This window comes from Halichoeres trimaculatus, unplaced genomic scaffold (assembly GCF_033239565.1).
Source record: "Halichoeres trimaculatus isolate MK-OKI-2021-1 unplaced genomic scaffold, fHalTri1.1 fHalTri1_scaffold_11, whole genome shotgun sequence".
Taxonomy (NCBI): domain Eukaryota; kingdom Metazoa; phylum Chordata; class Actinopteri; order Labriformes; family Labridae; genus Halichoeres; species Halichoeres trimaculatus.
This window is the reverse complement of record NW_027437189.1, coordinates 167,501-182,500: the sequence shown is the minus strand read 5'-3', so window position 1 is coordinate 182,500 and position 15,000 is coordinate 167,501. Positions and strand designations below refer to the sequence as shown.

The 15,000-nt window shown below is 47.3% G+C and overlaps 1 protein-coding gene across 2 annotated transcripts in view; it reads left to right on the top strand.

Moving 5' to 3' along the window:
• The first annotated feature begins 5,470 nt into the window (after positions 1-5,470).
• The window catches only part of LOC141799120 (XK-related protein 7-like), a 73,271-nt gene continuing 63,741 nt past the window's right edge, over positions 5,471-15,000 (top strand). Inside the window, exons 1-2 of one of the 2 annotated variants that reach the window (XM_074681230.1) lie at positions 5,471-5,786; positions 5,875-6,585. In XM_074681230.1, the coding sequence (XP_074537331.1) occupies positions 5,978-6,585 (608 nt within the window). In that variant the 5' untranslated portion in view covers positions 5,471-5,786; positions 5,875-5,977. Of the gene's footprint in view, positions 6,586-15,000 lie in introns of both variants that reach the window. The other variant, XM_074681229.1, reaches the window with a different exon arrangement.

The window sequence follows — 15,000 nt, the reverse complement described above, 5'->3', positions numbered from 1 at the left end:
CCAGCACAACCAGCACAACCAGCACAACCAGCACAACCAGCACAACCAGTGACCGCTTCAACCAGCACAACCAGCACAACCAGCACAACCAGTGACTGCTTCAACCAGCACAACCAGCACAACCAGCACAACCAGCACAACCAGCACAACCAGTGACTAAACGCTAACGCAGGATGTGCCACAGGAGCCGTTTAGTTCCTGGGAACGTTCGACCTGAAACAGAAGTTTCCTGAACCTTCTGGGTGAAAAACATCAACTCTGTCTTTGTTGAAGAGGCTGGATGTAAACACCGTCCATTTTCCCATCATCCCTCACTGTAACAGAAATCAGGAAGAAGTCTGGAGCAAGAAGGACTCTGGGATATAAATAATGAAGATGAACTTTCTGGAAGGCTGTTTCCTTCACATAACTGAGGATGCAATGACCTGGGAACACGTGGTCAACCAAATCCTCTGAGGGTCGTGTGTTTGATCAACTCTTGTTCAGATGCTCCTCTTCAGTTAAAAAAAAGTTTCTCTCAGTTTTTGTTATTCAGACTCCCAGGTGAGAGGAGTAAGGAGAAACCTCCCTGACCCGTTGTTCTGGGTCAGACCCGTCCAACCCGTCCACGTGGTTTGGACCACGCCTGAGTGGCTCTGGTAATTACGGCGCCTTGAACTCCGGCAGACACGAGTCCTTTCTCACCTCCAGTGATGAGGAACAACTTTCAACTTGTACAATTTATTTCATGCTTGTTTGGCTCTGCAGAAAAAAAAACTTTGTGTGAAACTTTTAATTTTCTAATTGTGGCGAGAATGTGACGGAGCTTTCTCCTCGGTGTGTCGGCGCCGGGCTGTGATGAGCCGCGGTCTAATTAGCTCCCCTTAGTCTCACACTCATAACAGACGTCGTTTATCAAGAAAAACATTCAGACTAATCTGTGTTTTTATTACACGCCGTGAAACAGGAAGTGGAGCACTCCCAGCTCTGAGCGATGGTGGAAGTGATGCTTAAAGAGCGTCTGGGAGAGTGTTTGTTAGTCCGACTCTGTAAACCTGTGGGAGAGAAGATTTAATCAATGAGACCGCTGTCCAGGGATTAACGTTAGAGAAACATGAGGCTCCTGACTGGATATACTGAAAGCTGAGTGGAGGATCCCTCTGGACTCTCTCCAGGACTAAAAACCTCTGAGATCGTTGAGACGTCAGACTCAGACCAGGTCTGAAACTTTCCTGATGGGATCAGACCGGATTCACAGAGTCCCAGTTTCTCTGACTCAGTCTCTGGTCTTTGTTTCCTTCCTGCTGGTTTTTCCTCAGACCAACAAACCATCCTCTACATCTCAGTCCGGTGAGGTTTCAGGCCAACCCGGCTCAGATAGGCCCGGCTCAGATCAGCCCGGCTCAGCTAGGCCCGGCTCAGATCAGCCCGGCTCAGATCAGCCCGGCTCAGATCAGCCCGGCTCAGATCAGCCCGGCTCAGATAGGCTCGGCTCAGATAAACCCGGTTTCAGATAGGCCTGTCTGGCCCCTGATGTGGAAACTCGTGTCCAGATGAGTGTATTGAGGGCAGCGAGGCGCAGAGTCGTAACTCACTGAACAGTTTTATTGCCCGTTGTGCTCAGAGTTTATGGGATCTTTCCAATTAGCCGGGTCACCGCTGTAAACAGACCAGTTGCTCAGAGTCTTGTCGGCTTTATGCTTCGCTGCCTCGTTACACTCAGACAACACTCCTTAAAGACCGGAGTCTGAGGAGAGGAGGCAGAGAGCTGACGCTGCAGGACCAGGAGGACAAGTCCAACGCGAGCAGCTAAAGTCTGAACCCCCACATGAACGTCCTGCTGCCAGAAACACTCAGCGTGTCCTGAAACGAAGCCTGCACAGGTCAAAGGTCAGTCAGGCCCTCAGCTCCTGTGTTTTAATCTGAATATATCACAGATGTGTGAATGTCTCGGTTCAGTATATGTCCTGGAATAACAGCTTCATCTGTTTGGAAAGCTGTTGTTGTTAAATCGTAAAGTGACCCTGAGTGTTGGACAGACACTTTTAATAAAATGTATCATTGTTCAGTCAACAGGAAACTTCCAGAAGCTTCTGCCTGTAACACTTCAGTCGTATGAACTACCCCAAAATCTCTTTTTTTTAATCTTCCAGTTTGTTGAATGGTCAGATCGACTATTTGTGATGCATTCAAGGAAGTCAGGAAATTTACCCACTGATGGTGTTTTACAGCGGTGCAGCATGGAGCAGACTGAGCCACAGATTTACAGCTGCAGATTCCTCTTTCTGGAGGTTAATAATCCACTGTCAGGTCACAGCCATGAGAGCTGGGACGTCAGTCCAGCAGAGAGCGTTCAGCCGGCTTCTGCTCTCCACATGAACTGTGTTTGTTTTCCAGTGAAGCTTCCTGAAACACGAGTCCTCAAATCTACCTTAAACAGAAACCAAAACATCTCCCGTGCTTTAAATCCAGACCCTGGATGATCAGAGCTTCACAGGATGAGATGAGATGAGATGAGACGAGATGAGATGAGATGAGATAAAATGAGATGAGATGAGATAAAACAAGATGAGTTGAGATGAAACGAGATGAGAGGAGAGGAGATTAATCAATCAATCAATCAATCTTTATTTATATAGCACCAAATCATAACAAATGTTATTTCAAGACACTTTACAAAAACATTTACAGGTCTAGACCCGTAATCGTTAATAAAATGTTATTAGCAGAAACCCAACATCAAGACAAGATAAGGAGTCTGATCTGATCTTAATCCACCATGAGTACAGGACCTTGCAGCATTTAGCAAGTTACAATGGAGAGGAACAACTTCCCTTTAACGGGCAGAAACCTCGGACAGAACCAGACTCATGTTAGACAGACATCTGAGACAAGATGAAATGAGATAAAACGAGATGAGATGAGATAAAACGAGATGAGATGAGATGAGATAAAACGAGATGAGATGAGATGAGATGACATGAGAGGAGATGAGACGAAATGAGATGAGATAAAACGAGATGAGATGAGATGAGATGAGATGAGATGAGATTAAATGAGATAAAACAAGATGAGGTGAGATGAGATGAGATGAGATTAAATGAGATAGAAAGAAATGAGACGAGATGAGATAAAATGAGATGAGATCAGATGAGATTAGATTAAATGAGATAAAATGAGATGAGATGAGATGAGATAAAACGAGATGAGATGAGATGAGATGAGATAAAATGAGATGAGATGAATTAAAATGAGATGAGATGAGATGAGATGAGATGAGATGAGATGAGATGAGATAAAATGAGATGAGATGAGATGAGATGAGATGAGATGAGAGCCACATTGTTAATCCCAAAGGAAATTATGTTACCAGAGTGAAAAATGCAAAACGTAGCACTGACCAGGCCAGAAACCTGGGCGTGATCATGGACTCAGATCTGAATTTTAACAAACACATTAAGACAGTCACACAGTCAGCCTACTATCACTTAAAGAATGTGTCCAGGATTAAAGGACTGGTGAGTCAGCAGGACCTGGAAAAACTGGTCCATGCTTTTATCTTCAGTAGGCTTCATTACTGTAACAGGTCTTTACAGGTCTCCCTAAAAAATCAGTCAGACAGCTGCAGCTGGTTCAGAACGCTGCAGCTCGAGTCCTCACCAAGACCAAGAAAGTGGATCACATCAGTCCAGTTCTGAGGTCTTTACACTGGCTTCCTGTTTGTATGAGGATAGAGTTTAAAACACTCCTGTTGGTTTACAAAGCTCTGAATGGACTAGGGCCAAAATACATCAATGATCTTTTGATCCCGTATGAACCACCAAGACCACTTAGGTCTGGATCAGGTCTGCTTTCAGTCCCCAGAGTCAGAACCAAACATGGAGAGGCAGCATTCAGCTTCTATGCTCCAAATATCTGGAACAAACTGCCAGAAAATATCAGGTCTGCTGAAACTCTGAGCTCATTAAATCCAGGTTGAAGACTCACCTTTCTACAGCTGCCTTTATCAGAGCATTTTAACAAATCATTTTAATATCTTCTCTATAACTCTGCACTGCCACTCTTATCTTAAAACCTGTTTTAAAATCTATTTTTTAATTGTTTTATTGTATCTTTTTAATTAATCTCCTTCTAATTTAATTTTAATTGTTTTCTATAATTATTTCTGCCTATAAAGCACTTTGAATTGCCATGCTGAAATGTGCTGTAGAAATAAACTTGCCTTGTCTTACAGAAAAAAAACAAAGTGTCAGTGAGTAAAAAAATTACTCAGAGGAAAGAGAGCAGGTGGTCTTTAAATATCAGGACGTTTTGTTATTGATGACAGGCTTTGAAGCCACGGTATCTTCACATGATGAGCAGCCAAAAACAATCTGTATTTCCTCTCCCCGGTGTTTGAGGAAACTCTTGTTTCAGCCTCTGAATGAAGCGCTTCCTTTCAGCTGCTGGCTCTTTAAGACTCCCCACGCCACAGACCCCCTTCCCTCTGATTGGACGGCCCTCTGAGGGCCTGTCGGGGGGAGGAGCTATGGGCTCACCTTGGTGTTTGAGGCCCACCCCTCTAACGTGTCATAAACCAGTTAATAGATCTTTATGTGATGACCTCATCATTTCAGGAAGATCTCCTAAAGTTTTTCTCTTTTTCTTTTTTTAATGCATGTTCCTGTAAAACCACTCAGAAAACTTAGTTACCTTAAAAAAAGTTTAACTGAGGGAGAAAACTTGGATATAACATTTTTAAAGCCTGTGAAACTTTCAGGGACAAACATCTGGCTCTCAGTCTGAATCCTTCAGCCCAAACTAAACCCCTCAGAGTCTCTCTCTCAGTCTCAGACCAGCAGCTGGACCGTCCCAGGTCCACAGGTAACTTTCCCTGTGGATTTACTCTCTGATGAGCGTTCAGGAAACCGTTTGTCCATCATGTTGTATACAGACACAGATCTGTGAGCAGAGACAGGATGCTCTGATTGATTCACTCACACTTTGTGTTTTTAAAGGAAGTTAGTCTGAGTGTTTCAGGGACAGGGTTTCACCCATCAGAGTCACCTTAGGGGGAAATTAATCTATCTTAAATTCAGGTCACGGCCTGCAGGATGGATAAATATTGTTTTAAATCTGATCTGTCGTTCCAAACATCTGTAGGTTTTCTTATCAAGCATCCTCACGCAGACTGAAAAAGAAGCTTTTATTATTTTATTTGTGAGGCTGAGTTCATGCTAAACCCTGAAGGAAAAACAGTGGCATTACCCTTTAACCTCTCTGTTTCACAAAGACAGCAGCTGTTGGTTTTTAGTGAGGATCTGTCAGCCTCAGCAAAGCCTGCCTCTTCAATAAATAACCCCAGAAATGTCAGCAGACTCCTCTCACTGCTGAACGCATTGTCTGAACATTTCATCGATTAAAGGAGGGTCATGATTTGAGAGGAGGCTCTGCACATGTCATCATTCACTGACTGCAGGAGGAGCGGCTGTGCAGGAGGAGCGGCTGTGCAGGAGGAGCGGCTGAGCAGGAGGAGCGGCTGTGCAGGAGGAGCGGCTGAGCAGGAGGAGCGGCTGTGCAGGAGGAGCGGCTGTGCAGGAGGATCCTCTCCGCTCCACATCATGAGGAGCAGAAACGATGAGGAGCTGATGCTCCGCAGATGAACATGGCTGTAGACGCGGTGTTGTCATGTGCAGAGGGAGCTGCAGCAGAGTCTGAAGGTCTGCTGAGGTCCACGGAGGACGGATCCCCGCAGGTCGTCTCTGCCTCCTCTCCAGCGTGTGCGCGTCCTGCCGACGTCGCGCTGCTGCCGCGGTGTTAAACGCGCTGTTAGTGATGATGCCTCACAATTAATTGGCTGATGATGAGGCTAGTTATGATGTAATCTCTCTCCCTCTCTCTCCCCTGCACATCCAGCCCCCTCCTTCCTCCTTCCTCCTTCCTCCTCCTCCTCCCTCCTCCTCCTCTCTCTCCCGTATCCCCACCTCCTCCGCTGTCTTTCTCTCCTATCCTAACCAACATGGCCGCTAAGTCGGATGGAGCAGCGGTGTCTGTGGAGGATGACAACACGCCCAGGAGCCTCTCGGAGCCGGGGATCCCCGCCGTGCGGCCCCGCTGCAGCGCCGCCGGCGGGAAGCCCTACACCCTGCTGGACTGCTGCTGGGTGCTCTGCGCCCTGCTCGTCTTTTTCTCCGACGGCGCGACCGACCTGTGGCTGGCCGCCGACTACTACCTGAGAGGGGACTACTGGTGGTTCGGCTTGACGCTCGTCTTCGTCGTGGTGCCTTCAGCGGTGGTCCAGGTTCTGAGTTTCAGGTGGTTCGTGTACGACTACACGGAGCTGAGCGGCGGGGACGGATCGGCGAGCGGCAGCGGGACGGACGCGGCGGCGGCAGGCGCGGCAGGCGGAGCGGCCACGCTCGATGACAACAGTTTAAGCACCAAGGACAGCGACCAGCGCGGCGGGAGCGCGGCGGCGGGGAACGCTGCCAATGCTACCCCGGTTTACACGTCCTCTACCCCGCCTGCGACGGCGGCGAGAGTCGCGGCTCCGCGGAGGTGCTGCACCGTCTGCATGTGGGTCTTTCAGTCCGTGCTTCACGTCCTGCAGCTGGGGCAAGTGTGGAGGTAGGACCGCTGGTCGTTGGGGTGCTGGGGAACAAGAGGGGTGTGCGTGCGTGTGTGTGCGTGCGTGAGCGCGTGCTCTTCAGTGTGTAACATGTGAACCGTGCACGTGTGTGCAGGATAGCGTTCAGTGTGTGCGTGTGTGCTCACTACGTTTGCCTGCGTGTGCGTGCCCTCATGCCCGCGCACGTGCATCCCCCAAAATATTCCCTCTCCCTCCATGCACTGGCTGCAGAAATGTGCAGAAATGTGCAGAAATGTGCAGAAATGTGCAGAAAGCAATAAGAAACAGGGACGGAGCTGCACGGAGCTGGAGCTGCAGCGTCACTCACGCTCCCGTCAGTCAGAGTAAAGAGACGAATTCCTCTGAATGAGCCTCTTTGTCCGTCAGCCCCTCAGCCCCGGAGTGACAGACCGAGAGCAGCAGGAGCCCCAACACGTACCCCCACTCTGTGTGTGTGTGTGTGTGTGTGTGTGTGTGTGTGTGTGTGTGTGTGTGTGTGTGTGTGTGATGGTCCTGACATGCTGACAGGAGCACTGTCAGACAGACCTCTGTGGTTCGCAGCGTATCCCTCCTTGATTAGCTGGTGATGTTTTGGGATGAGTGTGTGTAGTGTGTGTGTGTGTGTGTGTGTGTGTGTGCAGTGTGTGTGTGTGTAGTGTGTGTAGCAGCTTCTCTAACCTTAGAAACATGAGTCCGTCCTACAAGCTGCTCTTGCTCCATGCTCTGCCTCCAGAGGATGCTCCTTCTCTTCAGACGTGTTGACTTGATGAACCAACTCTCCAGAAATTAATCATTTTCAAACTCTGCCGTTCACAATTAACAGTTTGAGGCTTCGAGGTTCAGCCGTCATCAGGTTGTCAGTTTGTCTGAGAGTCTCAGTCTCTGACCAAACACTCATTTAATCGTGTCACTCAATCTGCAACATTACGGCAGAAAAAGTGTGAATACTCAAACTTCAAGTTGGCGGTCTGCTTTGGATCTTTGGGTTTTGAGGCTGATGACCAAACCAGCAGTATCAGAGTTTTCTGGTGTTGTGTCTTGCTCAAGGACACTTGGTCATGTGACTGCAGGTAGAGTTTATAAGCAATTAACCACCAGGATGAAGAATCGCACCTGAAGTTTTCTGTTTAGGGATGTTAGCTCCTCCAGTCTCTCTGCAGGACCCGGGCTGTAGTCCAGTTCACTTTGGCTGGGTCTGAACCGGTTCAAGTCTGGGTCGAGGCTGAGAGCAACACGACCAGGGAAGGAAAGCTGAAACTACTCTGACCACGAGGAAATATTTCTCTCCAGAGTTTATATCATGTTATTTAAGTCAAATAAGAATAACTTCTCTCTCCCAGTGTGACCCTGAGATCCTGCTCGTCAGAGCTCCAAACGTAGGAGAGAAACGTCGTCTTTCATTCTCCTTTCACGTCTTGGTCAGCTCTGATGAAGAGCTCATGGTTTGTTGTGAGAGTGGAGCTGAAGGAAACGAGTTTAGTCGAAGCTTTAACCCGCTGACCTTTAGTAACCCTGATCAGTGACTTCTGTAAAATCAGTCCCTCAGTGAGCTCAAACCTCATTGGTCCATCACCACTGACTGATGACATCACAGCTCACCTGACCCTCAGGTAAACATCAGCAATCTCCATTAGGGGGCGCTGTGGGGAACCATGTCAGGATGGTTTTATGACAGGGTCTGGATTTGATTTTCAGACTTTGACCTGCAAACAACATTTTCAGCCTCAGATATTTATTTTTTTGGCTCCGCTTCATCCCTGGGTCTGGACAGACTTTGGTTTTGTTTGTGCACTTGAAGAAAATGTAGATGAAGACATGATGAGAGCATGGTTGATTTCAGTGAGATGGTTGATTCACAGTGAGATGGAGCTTGGAGCTGAGTGGAGATCTCGTTGCTTAGTGAAGACGCTGTCGATGACTGAGGGCTCCTCCGTGAACTCCTGGCACTGAGACCAAACTTACTGAGTGTGGCTGCGCTGACTCCAAACGTTAATCCCATTAAGGAGAAATAAATCTCTCCGACAGATTAATATCAGTTAGCAGCAGCTTTTACAGTGTGGCCACTGCTGATCCTGCTCTTAATGAAAGATGAATTATGTTTGTTTTCACCCGTTTGTCGTTTCACACGCTGCGTCTCAGCGTTTTCCTTCCTGACTGCAGGTTTTTACTCAGCAGAAGGTTCCCGGAGATGATTTAAAGATTTTAGAGACGTTTGCTCAATGAACGTCGACTGAAACTGAAGTAACAACACGTTCGTTTGCTGTTTGCTGTTTTCTGTTTGCTGCACCTGAGGAACAGGTTGAACTCTGGGGGATTTGTGTTAAAACTCCTTAATATCACACAACAAAAGTTCATCAGGAGTGTTTTTCTTTCCTCATGCGCTGATGACATACTCACACACGTGAACACTCAGGAAAGATCTCTCACTCAGCTCAACAACGCTGTGCTCCTGATCACTACTGCACAGGATGTCATTATTAAAGAGGGGTCATGGGATTAAAAGTCATTAAATTGTCCCTCTGGTGCCCCGGTAGTTTTTTATTTTCATGACTTACAGTTTAAAAGGATCCTGTTTCTCTCATTTTTGTTTTAAAAACCCGACACGTCAGCCTCAAACACCTTTCAGCTGCTGTCTCTTTAAGGCTTCCTGTTTCACAAACCCCCTTCCCTCTGATTGGACAGCCCTCTGGGAGCCTGTCAGGAGGAGGAGCTATGGGCCCAACCCTCCAACATGTCATAAAGCAGTTAGGAGATCTTTATGTGATGACCTCATCATTTCAGGAAGATCTCGTTAAGCGCTCGTTAAGCACTCGTTAAGATCTGACACATTCAGGGAGTCTGAACATCCAGCAGTGTTACTCTGTATCCATGGTTTAAATATGAAGAAGAAGAAACCCCCTCTTTAAAGTCAGAGCTTCTGTGAGGAGTTTCGACTGTTTTTGAGGGACTGTAGTTTAACACCTGTCGTCTCTGACGGGTCGGTAAAAGACGAAACAAATCTGCAGAAAATTGTCACGATGGAAAGTTTGGCTCTGAAAACAGAGGTCGATGAAGGTTTTGCTTAGAAATCACTTTCATGTGCACAGGAAAAAATTAGTAAAGACGCATGAGGTTCTGCTTTGTCCACAAGAGGGCAGCAAAATCATCACAGACTTCTCATACTGACGTGTGTCTTCAGCCAGGGGAACTGGTGCAGTTTTTGCAGACTGTTTCTGGGTCAGATGGTTTGATTCTGCAGCTCCAGCAGCTTCGTGTGATTGGTTCAGCAGATGCAGGAATAAACCCGTGACTTCCAGGATTATTGGATCATTTTTCCTTCTGTTTGGAGTATTTTCTCTGGCGTTGCAATCTACCTGCAACAGCTCGAAATCTTTCATCACATCCTGCGAGTCTGAGTAAATATTTCCACACAGCAGAACAGACACATCACCCAGAATAGCAACAGAGAGGAAGTGTGATGGTCTGACACCTGAGTGACAGCAGAGCAGCCTGTCAGTCAGCGCTGAGGGCAGACGCCGACCCACGGCAGGAGAGCCAAAACCAAACCAACCAACAGGAGAAAATCACTCAACAGACTGAGAACATGTGGACTTTCAAAGACCTGAGACCTTCAAGGCCCAGACCTGAGACTGGAGTCAAACCGCCCACGAGTCTGAGGCGAGTCTGAGCTGTTCCAGACCAACACGCTGAGGTCAGACCTGCTGGTGTTACGGCAGCTCAGGAGGAGCTGAGCTGCCCTGCAGCGTCACACACAGCTGCATTTAAAAGCTTTTTTCCTAAATATGAGTTTTTCAGCAGCAGGCAGTTCAGCAGCAGGCAGTTCAGCAGCAGGCAGTTCAGCAGAAAGCTGATTTTTCTTTTCTTTGCCGGGGTGATTGCAGAGCTGCTAAAGAATGAACTCATGTTTCTGCTACAAGTTGATTAAACTTTGGGGAAGTGGGGAAAGTTTTCAGTGTGACACATGGAGATTCATGGAGCCGTCTCTCAGTTCCTGTTTTTATTTGTTTTTAATGAATGCTGCTTTTATTAGCTCCTTTAATTACCAAATGCTTTATTGCTTTCTGTGTTTGGAGGAGGGGGGGGGCAACTTTCTTCTTCTCCAGTGCAACAACCTCAGTTTGATGGATCAGATGATTCAGAGGCAGCGAGCTGAGCTGCCAGACGGCTCCAGAGCAGAGTCCAAGTCTTTCCACCCCCCATCAGCTGATTAAAGCACTTTCCTTAACGGTCTGTCAGAGCTCTGCTGACCACAGAAACCACAACTGGTCTCAGTCTCAGCAGATCCACATCAGTCTCAGTAGATCCACATCAGCCTCAACTGATCCACATCAGCCTCAACAGATCCACATCAGCCTCAACTGATCCACATCAGCCTCAACAGATCCACATCAGCCTCAACTGATCCACATCAGCCTCAACTGATCCACATCAGACTCAGCAGATCCACATCAGCCTCAACTGATCCACATCAGCCTCAGCAGATCCACATCAGACTCAGCAGATCCACATCAGTCAGGCCCTGCTACGAGCTCTTTGTGATGCATTTATTTAGCTAAGTAAGCTAAAGTTAGCTGGTGTAAGCTTAAGTAAAATGTTAGCTATAGTTAGCTGGATTTAGCTGAAGTTTATTTGAATTAGCTTAAGAAAGATGAAGTTAGCTGTAGTTAGCTACAGTAAGCTGAGATGAGCTTTTGTTAGCTGAAGTTAGCTGAAGTTAACTTTAGCTTATTGAAATTAGCATAAGTGTTCTAAACTTAGCTATATTTAGCTGAAGTTAGCTGAAGTTAGCTGAAGTTAGCTGAAGTTAGCTGAAGCTAGCATCATAAGTCTCCAGAAAGCAGCGCTGACGTCACAGGAACCTGGAGCGATCTGGGAACAGTCTTCCTTCCTCCTTGTTTGTGTCAGGGCGTCTTTCAGTGACGGACAGACTCCAGCGTGAACACCAGCTCTGCTCAGACCAGCTCTGCTCAGACCAGCTCTGCTCAGACCAGCTCTGCTCAGACCAGCTCTGCTCAGACCAGCTCTGCTCAGACCCTCAGACCACACACGACTCTTTCTGTGATCCTACCAACGTCTTCCTCACACAGTCTGCTGAGGAAATAAGTTCATGAACCTCCTCCCTTCCTCCCTTCCATCCTCCCATCCTTCCTCCCTTCCTCCTTCCTCCCTCCTCCCTCTCTGGGGCTGCAGCTGACCTCTGACCTCTGACCTCTGAGTGAAGGCAGAGGAAGAGAGGGAAACCTGTTTCTAAGACCAGCTGACCTCTGACCTCTGAGTGAAGGCAGAAGCAGAGAGGGAAACCTGTTTCTGAGACCAGCTGACTCTGAGACGGATCGTGTGGGGATGGGGAGCAGAATAATTACATGCAGACAGTAATGAACTGCTTTAATGAACAACAGTAAGATGCTGAGAGCTGAGAACGAGCTGAGAACGAGAAGGAGTTGGTTTTAATGGGATAGTTGCTGCCGGGAGAGTTGGACGCCCCTCGCTGTGACTCAGATCACCGTCTGACTCTGGCTTTGAATCTGATGAGCCCAGATTTATTTAGCACACGGGGAAATTACACCTGCAGCAGGACACGCTTCTTCAGACGTGTTATTTACTCAGATCTCATCTGATCGATGCTGAACGCTCAGAGGAGGCTGCGAGTCCTCGTCTCTCTCCAGCCAAATGAACGGCTCAGGCTCTGACTGACACCTGAAGGAGAAATGTCTTTGATTCCCGAAGCTGGAATATGTTAGCACATGTCTCCTGTCAATCACCTGAACCAGCAGCTAGCAGAGGCGGAGGAAGGAGGGAGAGGAGGAACAGGAGGTGCTGTGCCTCCGTTTTCAGATGAAGCTGTTATCACCCGAGGAGCAAACACTTTGACTTTTTGTTATTTTGTCATTAAAAGAGTCAGAGGTCATGTCAGAGTCAGGAAAGCTCATCTCCTCTTCTTTCAGGAGCCAGTTGATTTTTTCTCTTGCCCAAATACTTGAGGAGTTACGGTAGTGTCAACAGTGTGTCATTTATTTCCTGTGACTGAAATCGTGTGGTTTGTGGATTCCTGTGCAGCTCTGTGAAACTCTAAAAGTCGTCACTAAGTGTTTTTTCTTCTTTAAGGAGCTGTTTGGATTTCCTCTGTAGACCCAGAGGGTACGCTCGTTTAAAGACGAGCGCCAGCGCTCAGATGGGTTTCAAGCATTAAAAGAAAACAAAACTAGTTGATAAACAAAGACTGAAGCGGCTTTAGTGGAGGAAAAAGGATTTTCAGACACTCTTTGGTAAGGTGCAAACCGACCTGCTACAAAACGTGTTTCCACCTCCTCTTCCTGACCACTCCAAATCCAGATCTGTGACTCAAACACACCGAAAACTACATGAAAAACCTGGATATGGGTCATTATGTGAGAGTAGAAAACGAGACTGGTCTCCTGCCTCCTGCCTCCTGCCTCCTGCCTCCTGCCTCCTCATGTTTTAATACTCAGCTTGATTCACAGACACAGCAGCAGAAATCAAACTTCTCAGACTTCATCAGTTTTAATGAGAGGAAACAGCAAACAGCTCTGAGCTGTTGTTTCTGTTTGGATTCAAATCACTGGATTAGAGGAAAATCCCTCTTTCTGCTGACTCTGACTTTTTGTTTGTGACTTATTGGAGAATAATCCATGTGAACACGGACACAGAGGCAGCTCTGGGTGGGATGATAATTAAAGATGTGACAGCAGAGATCGTTTCCAAGTTCAACTTAAAGTCCAACTTCCTGTCTGAGTAACCTCCCTGGTTTACTCGTTGCTCTGTGTTTGGTGTTCAGTTTAGCTTCAGGTCGTGGAGTCAGTCGTCCTCTTCCTGTTTCCTCTTCCTGTTTCCTCTTCCTGTTTCCTCTTCCTAAGTTTCCTCTTCCTGTTTCCTCTTCCTGTTTCCTCTTCCTGTTTCCTCTTCCTAAGTTTCCTCTTCCTGTTTCCTCTTCCTGTTTCCTCTTCCTGTTTCCTCTTCCTGTTTCCTCTTCCTAAGTTTCCTCTTCCTGTTTCCTCTTCCTGTTTCCTCTCGCTGTTTCCTCTTCCTGTTTCCTCTTCCTGTTTCCTCTTCCTGAGTTTCCTCTTCCTGTTACCTCTTCCTGTTTCCTCTTCCTGAGTTTCCTCTTCCTGTTTCCTCTTCCTGTTTCCTCTTTCTGTTTCCTCTCCCTGTTACCTCTTCCTGAGTTTCCTCTTCCTGTTTCCTCTTGCTGTTTCCTCTTCCTGAGTTTCCTCTTCCTGTTTCCTCTTCCTGTTTCCTCTTCCTGTTTCCTCTTCCTAAGTTTCCTCTTCCTGTTTCCTCTTCCTGTTTCCTCTCGCTGTTTCCTCTTCCTGTTTCCTCTTCCTGTTTCCTCTTCCTGAGTTTCCTCTTCCTGTTACCTCTTCCTGTTTCCTCTTCCTGAGTTTCCTCTTCCTGTTTCCTCTTCCTGTTTCCTCTTCCTGTTTCCTCTTTCTGTTTCCTCTCCCTGTTACCTCTTCCTGAGTTTCCTCTTCCTGTTTCCTCTTGCTGTTTCCTCTTCCTGAGTTTCCTCTTCCTGTTTCCTCTTGCTGTTTTCTCTTCCTGCTTCCTCTTCCTGTTTCCTCTTCCTGAGTTTCTGTTGGTCGTCGTCCTGGTGTTTGTCACTGTCATGTTTCCCTGTGAGGTTTACAGTGTTTCCTTTTTGTTTTTTCTCTGTGCTGTGTCCTGGTTCAGGAGTTTGGTTTTGCTTTATTCTAACATTTAATGTCTGAACCAGCTCTGGCTCTTTTTTCAGCACTTGGAGACGCTTTGGGGCAGTTTACAAACAATGTCATCCTGGAGGTTGTGATGTTTCACTGCTGTGATTCAGTCACTTTTAAAATCTGTGATACTTAAACTTTTCTCCATAATCTGGTGAAAACGCCCTGAAATGATTAACCTGCAGCTGTGATACCCATAATGCATTGCAGTTCAAAGACCAGTTGAGGTTTGCTGGACAGACACACAGGTGGACACACAGGTGGACACACAGGTGGACACACAGGTGGACAGAGTGATGGACAGAGTGATGGACAAACAGACCCTCAGCTCTGCCTCAGGTCAGCAGTTGGCTGCAGTTTTTGGCCGATCTGATTGGCTCCTCTCTGTGCCAGACCTGATCAATCAATCCCAGAGAGCGCAGATTGAACTGGTTCCAGACGGTCACTCAGCTCAGGTGGTCTGACCGTTAGCTGTGTGCGCTAATAATCAGCCGAGTGGCTAACTGGCAGCCTCAACCTGCTGAATCACTGTGTGTGTGTGTGTGTGTGTGTGTGTGTGTGTGTGTGTGTGTGTGTGTGTGTGTGTGTGTGTTTCTCTCATTCATAAATGCAGTGGCTGAATGATTGTTGCTCTTACTTTTCATTTTAATTTGGAGGCCTGTCATTCAGACGCTCGTCGACGGTTCCCGGGGGTAACCA